Genomic DNA, 22,501 nt, shown 5'->3' with positions numbered 1-22,501 from the left:
AGTATATTCCGTCGGGGCCTGCAGCACTGTGTTTTGAGCTAGATACGGCTTCTTGAAATTCAAGCATTGTAAGCGGCTGATTATAAGGTAAAGTACATTTACTCGTAGGTCTGAAGTTCAGTTTGGACTTTTCAGCTAATACTTTGATCTTCTGGAATGATAGATCATATGCTGTTGAGGCAGATAACTGTGAAAAAACAGTCCCTAGGGCATTCGCTATATCTGTAGGAGAAGAAAGATCCTGTCCATTCCAGTTGAGAATTGGGGAAGATAATCGGGGAACTTTGCCACTTAGTTGTTTTATTTTCCGCCATATTATTCTTGAATCAGTATTTTTATTAATCGAGCTCGCAAATCGAATCCAAGATTCTCTTTTAGCTTTCTTCCTAATGCGACGGGCCTTGGCTCTGAGTCTCTTGTAGTTTATAAGATTGGCAGTGGTGGGATATTTTCGAAACAGATTCCATGCTCGGTTTTTTTTCTTTTTTTGCACCTTTGCACTCTTCGTTCCACCAATAGTTTATGGTTCTATGGGTTGTTGACTGTGATTGTGTAATCGCAGTGCATGCAGCAGCCAGTATTTGTCTCGTGATGTGATCAGTAGCTCTGTCAATAGGACAGATTTCGATTATCTGTTCATCAAAGGACACTCGGGAAGTGAATTTTGCCCAATCTGCTCTGTGGAATTTCCATTTTACGTAGTTTTGGGAAATTATGGAATGTCCTGTTTGAATCTTACATATTAGCGGAAAGTGATCACTATTTAGCGGGTTGTCGAGGGCCGTCCACTCAATACTAGGGAAGAGGATCGGAGAGCATATCGAAAGGTCTATTGCAGAAGTTCTACCCGTAGAGAGATGGATGTAAGTTGGCAAGCCAGTATTTAGTATAGTCAGATTTTGTCTGTCAGCAAGCTGTTCGATAAGTTGTCCTCATCCATCTGCATTGGGAGAACCCCACAATGGATGATGTCCATTGAAGTCACCCAATAAACAGATAGGGGTTGGCAACTGCTGAATAAGATCTTCCATGGATGGTATAGGAGTGATTGGGTGATAGGTAGATAGAAACAATTGTCAAAGTAATACCAATGACAATACGTGTTGCAACAGCTTCGATGGAGGTTTGTAAAGGAATTAATCTGCAAGGTACTCGTGAGTCTATGAGTATGGCTACCCCTCCGTGAGCATTATTTGTAGTAGTTCTGTCTTTTCTAAAGAGTGCATAATTCTTAATTGAGAGTGATACATGCTGTGTTAAATTTGTCTCTTGTAGGCAGATGCCTACGGGATGGTAACGATTAATTAACTCGTGGATATCAATGTTACTGCGAATTCCTCTACAGTTCCACTGTATGATTTGGTGCATTATTTGGTTCTGTTACTTGAGGTAGATTCTGAGTCTTTTTTATTCCCAGGCTGTTTGTGGCGATCGAGTTTCATTTTCTCTTTTCTTGGAAAGGTTGGGCGTCCGATATCCATGACATCTTCTGCATGAAGATCTAGGATAGGTTCATTTGGGTCAGTATTGTTATCAGTGTCCATATTTGCTGAAGTGATATTGCTTGTCTTCCTATCTGTATGAGTCGGTTTTTGACTTTGAAATATCTGATGGTCTATGTGGGATTGCTGGTGGGACTGTAACAGGGGTGTTGTTGGCTCTATCTACTATCTTTTGCTCTTTTGGAGTCTGTTACATTGATGGTGACAGTATAGATCGGGCCCAATCTGCAATCGACATGGTTGGGGGGAACTGATACTTCAGTTTGTGTTGCTGTTGTTTGGTATTTTTGCATTGCTGCTGCATATGTGTTCTTAGGTGCGTTAAGCATAATTTGCTTTCTTGCCTCTTGGTATGTGACTTTTCGTTCTACCCTGTACTTTTGGATTTTTTTTTCAGTTTTCCATAGATCGCATGACTTGGAGTAGGCTGGATGCACGCCTTTGCAATTCAGACAGTGTGGTGTTTTGGCGTCACAGTCCTGTGTGTGAATGTTCTTTCGACCCACAGTTTGGGCAGACTGGATCTCCTCGACAAGCCATTTGTGCGTGACCAAATTTTTGGCACTTGTAACATCTTATAGGATTCGGGATAAAGGGTCATACTTGGCAGTTGAGATAGCCGGCTTTGACACTGGATGGCAAGATAGGTGTTCCGAATGTCAGGATGATGTTGCGGGTGGGAACAAGTTCTTCATCTTTCCTGATCATGATGCGTTTGGCTTGCATCACTTTCTGATGTTTGAGTTCTTGGGCCAGTTCATCTTCTGTTACATTTATCAGATCCCACTCTGCAATTACTCCCTTGGAAGTATTTAGTGTTGCATGAGGGGTAACTTGAATGGGTAGTCCGCCAAATATTGTTAGTTTCAACAGTCTCTCAGAATGTGCACGACTCACTGTTTCTACCAAGAGGTCTCCAGATCTTAGTCTTCTCACCATTTTGGGAGAGCCCGCCACATTTTCCAAACATTTTTGTATAAGAAATGGTGAGAGAGTGCTCATAGATTTGTCCGACAGACTATGTAAGATAGGGAATGATGGGCATTCCTGTTGGTCTGTGTCTGTACGCAGTCGTTTAGACTTTGTTACATCGTGAGAAATTTCATGATCAGCATTGTTGATGGTACTAGATGAGCGCCTAGGCTGCTCAAGCTCTGGGTAATTGTCGTAGTCCATGTTAGGCTCCTTTTTGCCCTGGGAGGTTGACTTTCCCTCCCAAGTTTCCGGCCCCGCCACAGGGAGGCAGGAGCAGTGCCGCAAGGAGGCCAAGCGGTTAGATAAGTTAGTTGATTAGTAAAATAGAGTAATATATATAATGAAAAAGAAAGGTGAGTTTCCTTCTTTGTTCTTACTTGTGATTTTTCAAGTATAGAACTGAATTATAAATGAACTTCCAGTAAAAAAACGATATAACTTAAAATGAACTTTTATCACTGGGAAAGATCGCTATATATTCGCACTTTGAACGCTTGACCTCAAATTCGCTTGGCACCCGGGGCCACAGGAGTGTTGTGGCTTGGGGGAAAAATAGAAGGAACTATGCAATGTTTGCAGACTTCCTGGAAGAGGACATGATACAGTTTGGGGGGGGGGATATCTGTGTGCATTTGGTGCAGAGCACGTGAAGAAATTAGGTGCCAATTCAGCATTCTAATGAGAGCTTGAAGAAGAGGAGGATGCTCTTGAAAGAATTTAAATAGGGGGGATGAACCACCAAGCTCTCAGCTGACAACTCAACACCAGAGCTCACACTTGAATCAGGCAACACAGCACCAAACCCCAAGGTAGAATGCACTGGTCACACAGGAGTTAGTTATTGCTGGTGACCCTATTGTAAGGGAAATAGAAATATACTATGCAAAAAGGATAAGAGAAACAGTATGTCTGCCAGGGGCTATCATCAGCAGCTATCATCTTATAATGACACAAACAGTGATATTGTTGTACAAGTTGACGCTAATGACATGAAGAATAGGTGGTTCTACAGAATTAAGTAACAAATTCAGGGCAATGTTAAAAAAAACAAAAGTCACGAGTTAGGTTTAAATTTGAAAGAGTGCAATTCTGCCCAGACACAATCAGAGGCAAGAGGATATAAAGGATGCAAAAATATTTGCTGATGCTATCAAGGCAGTGTTAAGTAGGTCAGAAAACACTAGCTTGGAGGGATATACAGATTAACAATAGGTGCAGGCAGAGGTTAAAGTAATTCTTGCATTTCTTCTATTGGAAAGTGCAAACAGCCAAGAAAGCAAGATGCATGGGATTTCAAGGACTGTTGTGAGATATCATTGAACAAGTAAATACACGACCTGTGTTAAGTTAACTAAGAGTAAGAACAGGTGCATGTATACTTGCATATACGCCGATGCTAGGAGCAGGGTAAATAAATTTAATGAATTTGAAGCTGGTCAAGTCATCACATGCAGATATTGTTGGGATATTAGAGACACTGTGTCACTCAGATATAAGGGATGCAGAATTTGAATACGGGGAGTATGTGTAAAGAGAGAACAAACAATAGGAGGGGGGCTATGCTCTTAGGAAACAAAATCTAAGACAGTGCATCCAGTCGACATGGGTGGCAAGTGCAGTTCATCCAGTTTGGTGTGACTTGAGCACTGGGAAGGCAAAAATTAGAGTAGGAGTGTGTTATAAGCCCAATGACTGAAGTGTAATAAACAACTGTACAGAAAATCAGAGTGAGCTAGTAAATCAGAATGTCTTATAATGGGCGATTTTAACTTTCTAGATCAGTGATTTTCAACCTTTTTTAATAAAAGCACCCCTAAGTCATTTATTTTATTTTGCAGCACCCCTACTCAATTTTCTTCCTGTTAGATCCGATTCTCTCTCTCTCTGTATATATATATAATATTTAAAAATATATGTTATATGATAGTTATTACAATAATATAATTATAAAAATTACATTTCATAATACAAATTATATATATACAGTATATAATAATTTTATTCTTTATATAGAGGTACTAAGTAAACATCAATTATAGATCACCACAAAATTAAAGATACTGTACACCTTTTTATAATGAAATAAACATAAATTTTAAAAATAATAATAATAAGTTTAAGTAACTTAAACCCAAATTACGTGGCACCACTGTTCTAGATTTTGACTGGAACTTGTGGGTTGGTGACTAGCAAGGCTTTTGTGGATTTATTGGATGACAGCAGCACATTAGAGGGGCAACAAGACAGAGTAATACCCTTGATCTGATTATCAGCAGTGATAATCAGATCAATCATATCAGCAGCTAAAAGAACCAATAGGTGGCAGTGATCACAGTGTATTGATGTGCAATTTACTAAAGGATGTAACTACCATCAACGATAGAGGGAAGGGGGTTGTTGTTGTTGTTGTTTTTGGTTTTTAGGAGCATTAGCAACTAAGGCCATATTGCTCCGGGATATGTGGTGGTCATTCCCTGACCTTTCCGCATCCTCCATATTTGGTGGTGACGGGCTCAAACCCAGTCTAATCAAGAAGCATGTGATACGCACTACTGCTCCTTCCCACCTGGCTACAGAGGCACCGAGGGAAGGGGGGTTTGCTTTCGTAAAGGTGACTACAGTGGTCTCAGACAGTTTTAAAATTCTAAATAGTGGGATCAACTGATGATGTTACCATTAGAAAATTCAAATGGGAAGCATTCAAAAAAATAATCATAGAAGAAACTATCCTTTTCGTACCAATCAAGAAATAATGTTTAAAGCTTAGACTAAAATGGATGTCAGATGAACTAATGAGACTCATGGCAGAGAAGAAAATTTCGTGGGATGCATATGGTAGATACAAACTAATCAGTAATCAAGTCATAGATATTAGGCAAGCTAAGGAAGATTATGAGAAAGATGCAAAGAAAACAGCAAATTTCCCCCTCCTTCTAGTGTTTATATAAGTAAACACTAGAAGGAAGGGGATGATTCACATTAGTGAACTTGTTATCGATGGTTCAAATGTTGACGATCCTGCTCCGGTTGCTGAGAAAATGAATAAATATTTTGAATCAACATTCACACAATTGGAATTCTTTAGGGAAGTAGATACCAGAAGCTGATCAAACTCTTAACAGAGAGTTAAATGATTTTATAATAACTGAGAGGAAAGCGGAAGAGAAACTGTTAAAGTTAAGCATAAAAAGGGCACCTGGGGTGGATGGGATCTATCCAGTTATATTAAGGGAGGCAGCTAAGAAGAAAAACAACAAACCATTGGCAATAATTATGAGGGCATCTTTGGATTCAGGAGAAATCCCTAGGGACTGGATATGTGTGAATATATCCCCAATTTGCAAAGGGAGGATCAAAGAGTGACATGAGTAATTACATGCCTGCTAGCTTTACTTCTATTCAAGGGAAAATAATGAAGTCAATGATTAAAGAAGTAATGCAGGACCACCTATAATATAAGGGCGCAGTTATACTTCAGACCCAACATGGGTTTATGAAGGGGAAATTTTGTCTGACCAATCAGACTGGATACTATGATGCAGTCACAAAGGAGCTGGATGCAAAAAATAATTCTGATATCATGCACAGGTAACCCCCATATAACATGGTACTTCTACAACACAGTTTTGCTCTAATACAATTGATAAATTGTGGCAATCCTTGCACAACACAGTTAGAGAATTACGGCAAACTGTGCATAACACTATTTTTGAGCTTTTGTGTGGGGAAAAGCCTGCTATTCACAGTTGGATGTAATTTTTCAACATATACATTCTTTTTTTTTTTTTTGAATCCCTGCTGATAACTCGCTAGTTGTTAAGCAAAAAAAAAAAAAAAAAAAAAAAAAAAAAATTATTGGGAAATCCCGTGTGCTATTGAACTTGTGCTTGTTTGAGACCTTAAAAATTTGTGACTTCGAAGCATGCAGTTCGTAACCTTTAAGATTTTGTAAGGTTATTTTGGTTTTTATTTGATCGTTTATAAATTGTTCCGGGTATATATTACTAAACTTTGTTCTTAAGAAGCGTATTGGAATAATTTCTTTGTTGTGAATTATGCCTTAGGAAATTAGGCATAATTTGGGTAACTGCCAACTTATCTAAAGAATGGATTCTAAATTGTTTTGTGCCAGCTGTGGAAAACTATTTGAAGCTGAAAAATCTAGATTTCAAAATTTTATTACTATTGGATAATGCAACAGGCTATCCCAAAGATTTAAGTCATTCAAAATGTTGAAGTAATTTTCCTACCACCTAATACAACTTCTTAAATTCAGCCATTAGATCAAGGCATTATATATATCTTTAAAACTTATTACATCAGAAAATCGTTACAATGGATTTTGGAAAAAATTTATTCCGAATCTATTGAAGTGATGGAGGCATCGAAACATTTTTCAATTGTGGACGGTATCGGAATCATAGCTTTATCGCTCAAAGAAATAAAACCGTCAACACATGCATGTTGGAAAAATGTATGGCCAGAGTCAGTTCATTCAGGAAATATGGTCCAACCAGCAGTAAACAGAATTGGTGCGATAGCAGAACTTGCTAAGTCAGTAGGAGGCAAAGGTTTTGATGATATGACTACTGAAGATGTTCACGAATTACTGGTAGAAAAGAGGCTGGCAAAGTGAATTTGGTGGAAATGGCATCGGAGGTAAACCAAATCAATTCAGAGGATGATAGTGCAGATGAAAATTCTGAAGTACCAAATTTTACACTAAAGAGCATATGGGAAGGCATACATTTAGCTGAGCAATTAGAATCTTATTTTTTTGAATGCAGATCCTTTCGACTGGAAGGAACACCAAGTTCAAAATGGAGCTTCAAAAATACTTAGCTCCATACCATGCTATTTACAAAGCTCTATCAAGGAAAAGCAAACAATCCTAGAATACTGATATTTTAAAGAGAGCAGAAGATGCATGAAATCTAGATGTTGCAGAAGAAAGTTCAGAAGGTGCAGATATTCTGTAACAGAGAAAATGCTCTCGTTTGATTGTGCTTAGTAGCAATGAAGAGGAAGAAAATTAAATGAACGTACATTGACATATTATTTACATTGACATGTTATATGGCACTTATCTATTATTTTTAATAAAAATTAAGTTTCCGATAGTTATAAAAAAAATTATGTATTTTTGTTAGCTTTTGGAATGTAACCCCCCACCCCCCCATTTTTGTATTGGTTCTTAGTCCCTTAGTACAAAACCATATAACACGGTTTCGCAATACACGAGATTTTATAGGAACCTAACTACCTTATTTTATATAAGGGTTACCTGTAAATGTATTTCAGGAAAACCTTTGATACTGTTGCACATAAAACACTGATGTACAAATTGGAGCAGTGTGGCATTAAGGGCAGGTTACTGCTATGTTTAAAGGGAGGATTGAGTGGTAGAAGACAGATAGTGGTTATCAACGGACACTACTCTTCATGGACTAATGTTATTAATGGAGTCTCTCAAGGTTCGGTGCTGGGCACATTGTTGTTCTCTCTATATATACAGGGTGTTTCAGTTAAACGTTTCAGAACTTCTAAGAGGGATAGGGTACATCCTGACAACTCGAAATCATATAGCAATGTGGGGTCGGAAATGCTTTCCTGAAGCGGTGTTGTACACAGAAGCACCATAAAGAAAAGAGACCGTAAGTGAGAAATCGTTTTAATAATACATGAAAAGAAGCAAAAGATACATGGATTAAAGTAAGTGTTCGAAGTTTCTTCAACCTCGTATTGCTTTCGCACAGTGGTACCTTGGAAAATGTGCTACAAATCCCCTTTTTCCTGCTGAAGTGTTGTTTTCCGATGAGGCATCCTTCACAAGGGAAGGAATTTTCAACACGCATAACGAACATATCTGGGCGGTCGAGAACATGCATGCAATACGACGTCGTGCAGCACAGATTCGATTTTCGGTCAATGTATGGGCCGGTATTATGGGAGATCAGCCTCATCGGACCTTACCTGTTACCGTGTCGTCTAACCGGACCTATCTACTTGATCTTTCTGCAGCAAGTATTGCCACAACTTTTGAGAGATGAACAGATTTCTGCATCGACGCAACAGACAATGTGGTTCCAACACGATGGAGCCCCTGCCCATTATAGCGGAGATGTTCGTAACTACCTGGATGTCACATTTGGTCAACAGTGGATCGGACGTGGTGGTCCCGTGCGTTGGCCTGCTCGGTCACCCGACCTATCATGTCTTGATTTTTATTTCTGGGGTCATATGAAATCGCTAGTTTATGACACCCCTGTTGACAATGCTGAGGAGCTGGTTGCAAGAATCGCAGTAGCTGCCGAAGAAATTCGAAATTCGCCTGGAGTATTCCAGAATGTTCGGATGTCCATGCGTCGGAGATGTGAGGCGTGCATTGTAGCCTGTGGAAGAAACTTCGAACACTTACTTTAATCCATGTACCTTTTGCTTCTTTTCATGTATTATTAAAACGATTTCTCACTTACGGTCTCTTTTCTTTATGGTGCTTCTGTGTACAACACCGCTTCAGGAAAGCATTTCCGACCCCACATTGCTATATGATTTCGAGTTGTCAGGATGTACCCTATCCCTCTTAGAAGTTCTGAAACATTTAACTGAAACACCCTGTATATATATATATATATATATATATATATATATTAATTATTGATGAAGGTATATATCAGGCTTAATGGCCAAGTTTGCGGGTGGTACAAAGGTTGGCAGGGTAGATAATGACAGTAATGATGGTATGCTGCTGCAACAGGATTTAGAAAAATTAGGCAGATGAGCTGAGTAATCACAATTGAAATTTATCATTGAATAATGCAAACTCCTGTGTATGGGTAGCAGTAACCCCAGATTAATATACCAACTGTGTGGTACTACACAGGTAGTAGAAAATGAAAAAGATCTGGGGTAATTATGCAGTCAGATGTGAAGTTCTCCTAGCAGGGCAAAGGGTACTCATGGAGTTTTTTGAATGATGTACAGGAATTTTGCTAGCGGGGATAAGGAGATGATTATTCCATTCCATTGTATAAGGTAATGGTCAGGCCCAGTGCACTAGTTGTAAAATTAGCAGAAGGTATACTCTATGGTGGTTGACTACTAGAACAAACGTCCTTCTGTTGATGTGGAAGCGGATAGCTGAAATAAATTCAAGAACAACCTATTGCAGGGAATAGATAGGTGAAATAGGAAGTTTATTTTTATTTTTTTTTTTTTGGCTGATGCTGTATAAGCTTGCTTTCTTGCATCATTTGCCACTACTAATACTAACCTTGTTTGATTTTTTTTTTTTTTTCCAGATAATACTGGTTGAAAAATGAAACTTTTTTAGTATACATATTTTTTTTAAATGGTATAAATACACTTTTCTAAACCAATTTTGTACAGTGATTTCAAATATGCTCTTGGTTTTTTTCCTAGAATATGTAGTGTTTGTAATACAACTGATAATATCAGTACAAGATCAGACAATTTCTTTACAAAACATGTGGTTTCAATTAAAAATATTTATCACCATTACAGTTTAAACCGAATACATTTTATATACATATTTAAAATACAGTACACTATTGCAAAATTACAATTTAAAAATGCTGTGCAGATGATTTCCTTTGGTGATTCATGATTTCACATTTGTGGCACTGATCTTTGGAAATTACTCACTCAAATGAACTCATCTTACCAATCATATTTACACCAGATTAATGTGGAGAGGTAGAAAATCTTCATTGGATCCACTAATGGAACATACTGCACACTACATATTCCTGGTTTATATGTGTTTCTTTGAGGTCAATCATGTCTGACATAATGGCCTGCAGATGTAATGGCTATCCCATATGTGTAAGAAATAACAATATTTTGTGAACCTTGAACCTTCCTTCCATTTCCATTAATGTTCTAATGACTTCAAGTTTAACTGCAGGTATCCCACTGATTAATGCTGTACTGAATTGCTTCAAGTAAATGAACAGAGTGGGCAAGTTTCCATCATGCAAAAGAACAAATTTCAAAGTCTGTTGATAAGCAGATGAAAAGGTGCCATTCTAAGTCCTTGAGGATGTCACAGACATTCTCTCAGATATGCTAGACAAGCTGTACTGGCTACCTGAGAGTCTAAAACGCTGAGGGAACTGATACTCGGGTGATATTCAAGTCAAGTAGACCCACTTTTGGTGAAATCAAGACAGTCTGTGACAGCCAAATCCTCTGCTTGCACCTTCAAGATGGTGGGACTGTTAGTAATCCTGGGTATAACCTTCATGCACAAGTAGTACACTGTGGGTGACCACCCAGGTATAAACCAACATAAGGGGTCGAGGTGTGGCACCCACACAACATGGAGGAATGCCGCCCCTCTGTGTTACCAGGCAATTCTAGGTGGTAGATGACTCCCATCAACCGGTGCAATACCACCACTTTGCTTATTAGAGGCTTGAAGTAGTGGAACCCATGTTTAGTCTCCAGAGCTAAGTTCCGGTCAATTCTTCCCCATATCTTCCAACATGCAGTACGACTAATGACTTTTGGGGTTATGATGAACATCATGGCAAGATCCAATCTTCCTTACATTTCAAGGGTACAGCTCAAAAACGGTGTTCGCAGGCCGGCTGCTAGTAAGTACGCTGGACCGAAACTATTGGTAACTCTTTAGGAGGCTTCCGGATAGTGTATAATCTTGCTGCCTCTACTCTGCCAGATAGTGACTGGAGGGAGGCCGAATAGTGTGTATGCAAGGGGCATTGTCGATGCCACGTTATGTCAAGGATCTGGGTATATTCTTACTATGTGTACGCCATATCCAAAAATTTCATTACTTCATACAGCATGTCTCCCCCCCCCCTCACTTTTTCTTACTACTGAATACGCCATGAATTGTCAAACTAATTGAGTAAGCTTATCTCTAGGTGGTAGATGACTTTCATCAACGGGTAAACACCAACACTTTGCTTATTGGAGGCTTAAAGTGGTGAAACTCATGTTTAGTCTCTAGAGCAAAGTTTCCGGCATCCCCCTCCCCCCCATTACTTCTCCTTCAACCCATGCACGGTAGTACTAAGTACTATAGGTTTTGATACCTTTCGTGTTTGGGGTTTTCATAAAAAAAAAAAAAAAAAAAATACTTTCTAGTTCATTTCACAAATATACATGGTCTCAATTCTAATCTCAACGATGTCCATTTCCACTTGCAGTCTGCCAAACTCCATGTACTTTTTCTGACAGAATCTCAGTTATCGATTGATTCAAATACTGCTAATCTCAGTTGCACAAATTATTCGCTGTAAGATTCCTTTCACCTCAAAGGTGGTACTTGTGCATATGTCCGTTCCGATATTACCTGTCAGAGAATTGGTAATCCGGAATCTCCTCTATTCGATCTTTTCTCTGGCTTAAAATCTCTCTACCTCATTGTGTCAAATTTATCTGCTGTCTCTACCATTGTCCCAACTCCACTAATCACTTGGAGCTCTTTGACTTCCTCTCTCTGCAACTTGACTTTCTCCAGTCCAACTTTCCTAACAGTGAGGTAATTTTCCTTGGTGATTTTAATGTTCACAACTCCAACTGGCTTCCATTTTCTAGTCACACCAACCCAGCTGGTTGAGATGCTGAGGCTTTTGCAATTTCTAATGACCTTGCACAGATTGTACATTTACCTACAAGAATACTGGACAATCCTAACCATCCTTCCTTCAGCCAACACGCTTGACCTTTTTCTCACAAGCAACCCTTCCAAGTACACGGTCGAAGTAGGTGGTCCTTTAGGCACATCAGATCACAACTTGGTGATTGTATCTTCTCCAATGGAGCCTTTATCTAATGGCTATTCCCAACCTCGTATTGGTTGGCATTACAAGAATGCAAAATGGGATGACCTGCGAGATTTCTTTTCTTCTTTTCTTTGGTCAGACTACTGTTTCAAACCTTCTGATGTGTCAGCGAAATTATTCTTGTAGGAATGGAATCTTTTATTCCACACACCACTTTAAAATCTCGTCCTTTATGTAAACCTTGGTTTTCCAATAAATGTGCTAAGGCTGTTCAAGAGAAGAATGTTTGCATATTGTAATTTGCTTGTTTCGAATTCTCCAGTTTCATTTTCTTCCTACACCAAAGCTCACAACTATTGTAAAGCAGTCATTAATCAGTCCAAACTAGAGTTTGAACAGGCTAAGAGTAGAAAACTTGCTTCTTGCCCTAATGGTAGTGGAGCATTCTGGTCTCTTGCCAAAACTATTGGCCGCAACTTTTGCCCATCTCTGTTCCACCTCTGTCAAATATAGATGGTTCAGTTATCACTTCAACCAAGAATAAAGCTGACCTTCTAGCATCCCATTTTTCTTCCAACTCATGTATTGATGATCTTGATAAAACACCTCCAACTATTCCCAAACACGGGAATTCCAACTATTCTCAATGCCTCCTGTAGTCTTCTGTCAAAAGGATGTCAGAAGGATTTTGACGAATCTCGATGCTAAGGAAGCTCCAGGTCCTGATGGAATTTCTCCACTTGTTCTCAAAACCTGTGCTCCTGAACTTACTCCTGTTCTGTCACCTTTTTTTCATTTTCTTATTCCAAAGGTGTTTTTCCTTCTGCTTGGAAATTTGCTCATATCCAGTCATCAGCCAGTTCCTAAAACAAATCCCTCCCATCCAATTATCATCCCATTGCAATTACTTCTACTCTTTCTAAAGTAATGGAGAAATCAATTAACCGCCAACTCTTAAACTACCTAGAAACCTTCCGTCTGATCAACAATCGCCAGTATGGATTCCGTCAGTGTCTATCCACTGGTTATATTCTGGCTTTTGTTACCCATTTATGGACAAATTCAATGGAAAAGTTTGGTGAAACACAAGCAGTTGCTCTTGACATCTCAAAGGCTTTCGATCGTGTTTGGCACAAAGGTGTTCTAAACAAGCTTCCATCTTATGGTTTGCCAACTGTTTTTTGTAATCGGTTATCCAGTTTTCTCTCTGATCACTCACTGAGGGTGATGATAGATGGCTCTTTGTCTTCTAACTTCTCCACTCATGCTGATGTCTCCCAAGGTTCAGTTCTTTCCCACACTCTTTTCCTCTTGTATATTAATGAACTTGTTCCATTGACTGGAAATCCTATCCATAGTTTTGCTGATGATAGCACATTGCATTCCACTTTCCATTTTGAAAAACCTTGCCCTGCTCAATCAGCTTCAACTTCTCGAATATCCGCTACCAATTCCTTAAATGCCGATCTCCAGGTAATGCTCCAGTGGAGCAATGACAACTTAGTTGATTTCAATCCTTCTAAAACTCAGTCTTGTCTTATATCTCGCAAAAAGGATTCTTCTGCTCCTATGCTTATCTTTGGTGACACTACGATTCCTAAGCGAAATGATATATCTCTTTTGGGGATTACCCCCGACTTCTAATCTCTCTTGGCACAAGCACATTACACATATTGTTTCCTCTGCATCTAAAAAACTTGGTTTTCTATTTCGCTCTTGCCATTACTTTTCTTCCAAACACCTGTTCACTCTGTACAAATCGCAAATCCGCCCTACCATGGAATATTGTTACCACATCTGGGGCGGTGCTCCCAAAACCTCTCTGAGGCTTCTAGATTCCATTCAGAAGAGGGCAGTTAGGTTAATTAATGACTCCTCTCTAACAGAGTCTCTCCACTCTGTCTCATAGATGTACTGTTTCTCCTGCATGCCTTTTCTACAGATACTTCCATGGGCACTGTTCTTCTGAATTGGCTTCTATAATCCTCCCTTTCTCTTTCAAAACAGTCCGAACACGTGCCACCACCAGCCAACATCCATTTACTGTCCAACTTTTCATCTTCCTTGTTTATTCGTTCAACTGCTGTTTTCTGGAACAACCTTCCTTCATACGTATTTCCTGAAAATTACAGTCTACAGAAGTTCAAGTCTAATGTCAACAAATATCTTCTTTTGTCTTCTCAATCTCCAACCCAAATGCTGTACTAAATACTATAGGTTCTAATACTTCTCGTGTTTGGGGGTTTCGTAAAAAAAAAATTCATATGTAACATGAAATTTTACATATGAAATTTTAATATAATAAGTGATAAAAACTCCACTGATATCATGGCAGTAACAGAGCAGACTTTACTGTAAAGAATGTCACTAAAACTTTGTTTCTTTTTCAATACTTATACATTCTGATCTTAACCAAGTGTTTTTGCTTCAGTTTCAAGATGAGAAGTTCATCTTTATCTTTGGAGAGGGCTAGAACTCTAACCATGTCACTGAACTCATCTTCGGTAAACAGCTCTGGTTCTGATGCCTATTTGTTGGGGATGTACTCAGGATGGGCTGAAGATACCAGCTCTGCCAATTACACCTTCATCACATTCCATTTCATATGATGAAAAATCTTGTCCATGCTGCAAAGGCACCAGAATTGCCATACTGTCATTGTGAGAGATTGGTCTCATCACTGAATCCAAGCTCGGGGAAAACAAATCTTGTGCTCATTCTTCACTGAGATTTCAATTACATTCACATCACAAATATTAAGGTATAGCAAATGGTATCAAACTTTTTATGTGGGATCCACACCTTATTTCAGTCACCTAGAGGGCAGCCAAAGTATAACTGGTAAATTTTAAAAACATCCATTATGATCATATGCTATGTAATTTAGTTAGGAAAGAGCCATACCATAGCAAAATTTGTTGAGTGATTTCTATACTTTTGAGGCATGGCGATGAATGTGTTTCAGTAGTTCACCATGGCAATATTTCTTACAGATTGCATCAGATAAGATTGGCATGCATAAGTGATGATGTAATATTGCATCAGCCGTTACTTTCAGCTATATAAGCGCTTTCTGCAAGAGCTTCAGTCAATCCTTGCTTGTGTCGGGATGGCGAGTTATGTGTAATACTGCATCAGCCATTACTTTCAGCTATATTAAGCACTTTCTGCAAGAGTTTCATCCTGACACAGTCATTTCTTGACTGGAGTATAAAAGTGGAGTATAAATTGCTTCTAACTCGCCATCCTGACACAGTCAAGAAATGACTGTGTCAGGATGACGAGTTAGAAGCAATTTATACTCCACTTTTAAATTATGAAATAACATAGATGTAGATAAACTCAAATAATTGTCACTCCAACATCAAACCAACTATATCTGAATGACCCTCTAATTTTTTAAAAAATAAATCTCATATTAGTAATCAAAACTCTATATTCTAGATTTTGAAATGCGTGCAGTGCGTTGCATTTCAAGGTGTTAGATTTTTATTTTTAAATTAAATGAATTGTTTATTTTTCTAGAATTAATAGAATTGAAAAATAAATAATTATCTTGTTACCAATTTAATTGCTAATTGATTAACTAATAATATAAAAAATTTTTTCACTTCGAAATATGAAATATATACATATTTCAGACTCCATGCTTAAATAAATTCAACAATTGTAGTGTACTTTTAATGCTTTTATAATGGAGTTTGTTTATTTCTTCCTGGATTTCAATAACAATTCAAACACATGTATTTAACATTTCTGCTGTGATTAATATAATAAGTAAATAGCAATATGTAAAAATAAGCAAATAAAAAAATTAACAAAAAGCAACTTTTATGCACAGACCGAGAACATTTTGCTTTTGCTCACCTGCCATATTGCCCATTCATTCCTCCAATTAGCAGATGGTAACAAACATAATATCCAGTGCTTCAGCTAAAATATACATCAAATGGAGAGCCATTGTGATATGGGGAAAAAAATGCCGCATGCCAAGCACGCATAATAGATGGTTTTATGGGAAACATCCTTGGCTTGGAAGAGGTTAGCAAAATCCAAGCCAATAGTATAATTACCCATTTGACTATAGCCATTTGAATGGCTACAGTCAAATGATTGCAACAATACAAGTAAAAAAAAAAAAAAAAAAAAACAATACAAGTATTTGATTACAAATACACTGGTGTTCAAAGAAAGTGCATCAACCCTTAAAATTGTAATTGTGATCTGAATAATATAAGTATATGGCAATATTTATTACAGACTGTATCAGATAAGATATAATATTATTGTAATGTGATGATGTAATATTGCATCAGCCATTACTTTCAGCTATATAAGCACTTTCTGCAATAGTTTCAGTCATTCCTTGCTTGTGTCAGGATGGTGAGTTACGTGCAATTGACGCCGCGAAGAAAGAGTGCTATTGTTGCTTTACATGAAGAAGGACGTTCTTCTCATCATATTGCTTATAGTGTGTCTTGTAATCAGTCGACAATGAGTAGATTTCTTTCCAAACTCAAGAATACTGCTTCTACTGATAGGAAAAAAGGAACTGAATGCAAACAAGTCTCTAGGCCAAAACAGGACCGTGCTTTGAAGCACTTACGCCTTAAGAACTGTAAAGCTTCTTCATCTGAGCTGAAAAGAGAATGGGAAGAACATACAGGAGTGGTAGCAAGTGCGGTAACAGTTAGAAGACGTCTCTTCAAAAATGGATTTGTAGCCCGTTGCCCTAAGAAGAAGCCCCTCCTCACACAAAAAATGAAAAAGGCCCGATTAATTTGGTGTAAGGAGCATGTCAAATGGACCCCCAAGCAGTGGAATTCAGTTATTTTCTCGGATGAGAAGAAATTCAATCCACGTGGCTCTGATGGGAGATAAACAATTCACCATAGACATGGTGAAGAATACCATCCAGACTGTATGGTGTCCACAGTGAAACTCCCTACCAGCCAAATGATATGGGAGTGCATTTCATATCGCGGAGTAGGTCACTTGCAGTTTATAAAAGGTTCTGTAAATGCCAATGGATACCTGGCAATATTGGAAGGCAAATCGCTGCCAACCATTAGAGTCCATTTCAACCTGCCAAGTAACTGCATCTTTCAGGATGACTGCTCCTTGTCATCAGGTAAAAAGTGTAAGTAGGCACTTCTGTAGTTACTTTAGTTCATTTCTGCATTATAGGTTCGACAGTAATGTGTTTACATTTGTTACAGGTGAAAAAATGGTTGGAAGAAGGGTCCATTACAACTATTAGCTGGTCAGGAAACAGCCTGGACCTGAATCCTATAGAGAACTGTTGGCTTTGTGTTGAATCTGCTGTTGCCAGAAAGAAACCAAAGACCCTTCGTGGACTTCAGGAGGCCATATTCATGTATAGGACCACGAACTATCAGTTGATTATCTTCAAAAATTGATCTTGTCAATGCCTCGACGCTGCTGTCATCTGGGCCAGAGGCGGTTCAACTAAATATTAGTTTGCTCCTCGTGAACTTTTCATTTTGTTTTCCATTAAGATTATAAACTGAAGCAAACTGAGGGCTTTTGATAAAATTTCAGTGATAATTGTTGTGTTTACCAAAACTGTTGTATAAAGGTTGCAAATGCTCATTTTGGAATATTTTGAGAGCACCTGTCAAATATTACTTAGCTTTGCCTTAACTATTAATAAATATCTTTTGTTTTTATTTCTATTTGTGATGCTAGTCATTAATGTAACATACCATTGCAAAAAAGGGTTAGAAATGTGAAATTCCTAGGTCATGCACTTTCTTTGAACACCAGTGTACTTATATTGCTGGCGTCTCCATAGCCAGGTGGGCAGGAGCAGCAGTGTGCGTAGCACACACACTTCTTGATTAGACTGGGGTTCGAGCCCGTGACCACCAAATACGGAGAATGCGGAAAAGTCAGGGAATGACCACCGCATATCCCCGGAGCAATATGGCCTTAGTTGCTAATGCTCCTAAAACCCAAATAATAATAATAACTTGTATTGCTGCAATGTTTGATTACAAATACTTGTATTGGTGCAATCATACCTGTATTATTGCAAAAATACAAGTTATGATAATTCGCCTCTGGCAGAAGCTTCAGATGATGTCACTTCCACATTGCATTTTTCATGACCAATTAGATTTACTCAGTTGAGTTAAAAATAATAATAACAATAATTGCTGAATTTCTATTTGGTCCAATTTTAACAAAATCTGAACTGCCTGACAAATCTTTCTAAAAGAGCCAATAAATTTTCATGAAAATCCATCCACTAGGAGTTGAGTTGCTTCATCTACAATATACCTAAAAACCAAATAATAATAATAACTTGTATTGCTGCAATGTTTGATTACAAATACTTGTATTGTGGACAGTATGTGCAAAATAGCTCTAGTTTCTGGGTTTTCTTTGTTTGTTTGTTTGTTATTTGGTTTTTAGGAGCATTAACAACTAAGGCCATATTGCTCCAGGATATGCGGCGGTCATTCCCTGACCTTTCCGCATCCTCCGTATTTGGTGGTGACGGGCTCGAACCCCGGTCTAATCAAGAAGTGTGTGCTATGCACTGCTGCTCCTTCCCACCTGGCTACGGAGGCGCCGGCGCCTCCGTAGTAAAGTAAATTAAAAAAAGCCTTTCTTAACAAATTTTGCTGGACCTAGATTAAACATTTGCAGGTTCCTACAAAGGAATTTGTGAAAATATTTCAAAGATGATCAAAACAATTTTTAGTTAAGAAAGGCTTTTTTTTTTTTTTAAAGATAATGTAAATAATGCAACAGAACGTGCAAAAATTATAGTCAATAGACAATCATCTTTTGCCTGTAATTTGTCCAGGAATAAATTAGGCCCTCGTTGCTTATGTTTCACTATGCTTATGTTTCAATGCAGAGTGGATGGGTTAGTCATTACAGGAAATAAACAAATATTTCACAGACAAGAATACAGTACTTGGTGTAGGGGACTACCAATCAATCCAACACATGAAATAGCACTAAGAGTACACAGGAGCCACTACCAATCCCTTTTGGAACAAGAGTAACATGAAACTAATGAGATGCACATTCACTAATAACAATATTATTATTAGTAGAGTGAATGAATTCTTATCCTTATTAAAACTGGATTGAATATTGCATAAAACCAGAATATTTGAATGTTCATATTCACATATTCTTCAGCATATTTCTATGGCTTGTTGATGGAATATTTTCCTTTTCAGTATAATTAATTTCAAAGCATAAGTAGTGATATTTATTTGTAAGGTTTTATATGACTACTGTATTTTAAAAAGTGGCAATCTAAAAGTTTCTGGAAAAGGTTGTTGTCAAAAGTGTTAAAATTGCAATTCAGATACAAGCAGTTCCAGTCATTTTTGTGAACTAATCCAAGTTTGTCACATTATAAAAATTTCAGACAAAACATTAGAACTTAAATAGTGCTACAGAATTTGCTTCAAAGAGTGCAAAAATGATATTCAGCTTCATTCAACTGATGATAAATGTCAGAAATCTGTGTAATTGCATGTGCTTGATAGCACAGAAGCTGGTGATGCATTTCTTAGATTGCTAGATGGTCTGTTGTAGGGTAGATTTACACAATTTTTCCATAATTATAGGATGGAAAAAATTTGTGTAACCAGTATCTAACTATGAAATTAAAAAAAGTAATAAAGTAAATTAAATTATTATTTAATTTACTCATTTAAATATGAATTAACAGTTTCTAAAGGCTAATTAATGTACAACTTCTACAGTCATATATCTCTAAAAAGTCATGAAACTTACATGAGTAACGTACAGGTTTATTCGAAGTCCACGGTGAAGAACTTTACATAAACCAACAACCTTTCCTCCAAACCAGTCGCCATGTTGAATTTTATGTGCATAGCCATTTAAAGAATACTGATGCTGAGCTGTATCCACTATTTTACTTTTTGAAAATATACAAACACCACTCCCAGTAACACCACTAAAAAAAAAAGAGGAAGTCCAAAATACTGTGATATACACTAAATGAAATAAAAATTGTTTTCATTCAGAATGAATAAATAAACTGCTATCCTAAGTGTATATAATTAATAACTGTATTACCCACTGAAAATGTTAATTGGATGAGGCACAGCATTTCTCCAACTTTTTTTAAACATTGGGCCCCATGACAATATTTATGTCACAGTCCACTTTATTGTTCAAGTTGCGTGATTCTACTATTGTGTCACAGAGAGCATATTCCTTAACATAAACTGAATTTAGATGGCCTGGAAAACCCATATGTGTTAACTACTATACTGCTATAATCAGCTGAAATAAAAAATTAAAATTAAATTGTAAACTCTTCTAGCCATGGTGCCATTAACACATATAAATAAATGGAAATTTATTTATAGCCATAAGCAGTATACCACACATTAGTGACTCAATTTCTGCCTAGAAAAAAAAAGAGATTTCACTGCTTTACTGATTATCTCAATTTCCCCCTCCCCTTGTTGGGTCACTCAACCATTTGCAACTCGCCACAATGTGTCATGGTGAGTTGCTTGTTTGTTTGTTTGTTATTTGGTTTTTAGGAGCATTAGCAACTAAGGCCATATTGCTCTGGGAATATGTGGTGGTCATTCCCTGACCTTTTTGCATTGTCCGTATTTGGTGGTCACGGGCTCGAATCCCGGTCTAATCAAGAAGCGTATGCTACGCACTGCTGCTCCTACCGACCTGGCTACAGAGGCGCCTGGTGAGTTGCAAATTGTTGTAACATGTTCAGTGACTCATCTAGATACAGAAAAACATCAACTGCATGCTGAAGGTGTTTTAAAACAAGTTATTTTCTGAGCAGCAAAATCTAAACAGTATATATTTATTTTCAATAAATAAACTGGTTATATTTATTTTCATTAAATATGGTGTATATTTATTTTCAATAAATATACAAGTAAGTAACCTAACCTAGCCAGTGTATAATTATTTATTTTCAATAAATATACACTGGCTAGGTTAGGTTAGACTTACTTGTAACTTACACTGGCAGGAGGATAACAGACAAGTACCAAATTTTGTTTCAAATTAGAGAAAAGTGAAACAAACCCATGAAATGTGATAAACAGCTTTTGGAGAAGAGCTATCAACAGACAAGTGACCCTCCTTCAAAACTTTTTAAAGAGAGTCACTTATCTGTTGAAGACAATCCTCAGATTTGGCCGCTCTTCAACTTAAAAACCAATGAATCAATTACTTGTGTTCATGACCTCTCAGGAGTGAATGACATGTAAGTACTAAAGTTTCTATAGTAACTGGTATCTCTTTTGGAAATGCAATGTGTTTCATTCACGTTTGCGCCTCAAATCCTCACTTATCAACAGAGAGAGAGAGGGGCAGCATTCTCATGTCAGGATCATTGTTTCTTTCCATGGTGATGAAATGTGGGTGCATGACCTTGAAACAAAGGCCAGTCCTCCCAGTGGAAGACTCCACCTTCTCCAAAGCCTTAAAAAAAACAAGACAACCTTAATCAAATACAAAGGATCAGTGCTTATTGTATTTTATGACTCAAGTAGTTCATTATGAATTTGTTCCACATGGTCAAAGAATAAACCAGGAATACTATAAAATAGTTCTACAATGATTGCATGATACTGTTTGGATAAAACAGCAGGAAAAAGGGGGTTTAGAAAATTAGTGCTTGTACACTCAGTTCAAGACTTCTTTGCAAAACACTCCATTACTATGGTCCCATACCTACCACATTCACAAGATTTAACACTGTTTCCCCCTCCCTTTCTATTCCCAAGCTTAACATGCAGCTTTGAATTTTAAAGGGGAAACCAACCTACTTTTAGAACTTTTTTCTTCCAATTTGACAGAAGAAAAACCAGATATTTTTGTCACACGATCTTCAAAAGAGGCTGATTAATTCAGTCATAGTGAGAAGAAACCCCAAAAATGTTTCTGCTCTTTCCAATCCATAGTGATTCAATCCCGGGTCGAAACCATCATCGGTAAAGCCAGCAGTAAGTGTTAAAACCCCTTGATAGGGCGCAGATTTACAATGACTCAAGAAATTATTCAGAAAACAACAAAGGAACTATTAGCAATCCCAAAAGAAACCTATTGGGAATGCTTACAGAAGATACAAAAATGTGGGAATCAGTGTACAATGGACCTCAGCCTTACGATTAGTTCACTATATGATCAAATCACTTTACGATGGACTCTCCATAATAAAATACTGTTCACTATATGATATGTGGTAAGCAC

The 22,501-nt window shown here is 37.7% G+C and overlaps 1 protein-coding gene across 1 annotated transcript in view; it reads right to left on the bottom strand.

The window, feature by feature from the left end:
• nSMase (neutral sphingomyelinase) overlaps positions 1-22,501 on the bottom strand; it is a 205,070-nt gene that overhangs the window by 85,360 nt on the left and 97,209 nt on the right. The window contains exon 4 of the mRNA XM_090382988.1: positions 20,036-20,219. Coding sequence (XP_090239114.1) covers positions 20,036-20,219 — 184 coding nt within the window. The remainder of the gene's footprint in view (positions 1-20,035; positions 20,220-22,501) is intronic.

This window comes from Mastigoproctus giganteus, chromosome 10 (assembly GCF_048544385.1).
Source record: "Mastigoproctus giganteus isolate SK-2022 chromosome 10, ASM4854438v1, whole genome shotgun sequence".
Lineage (NCBI taxonomy): Eukaryota > Metazoa > Arthropoda > Arachnida > Uropygi > Thelyphonidae > Mastigoproctus > Mastigoproctus giganteus.
The sequence above is the reverse complement of the archived record's forward strand: the minus strand, read 5'-3'. Positions and strand labels throughout refer to the sequence as shown.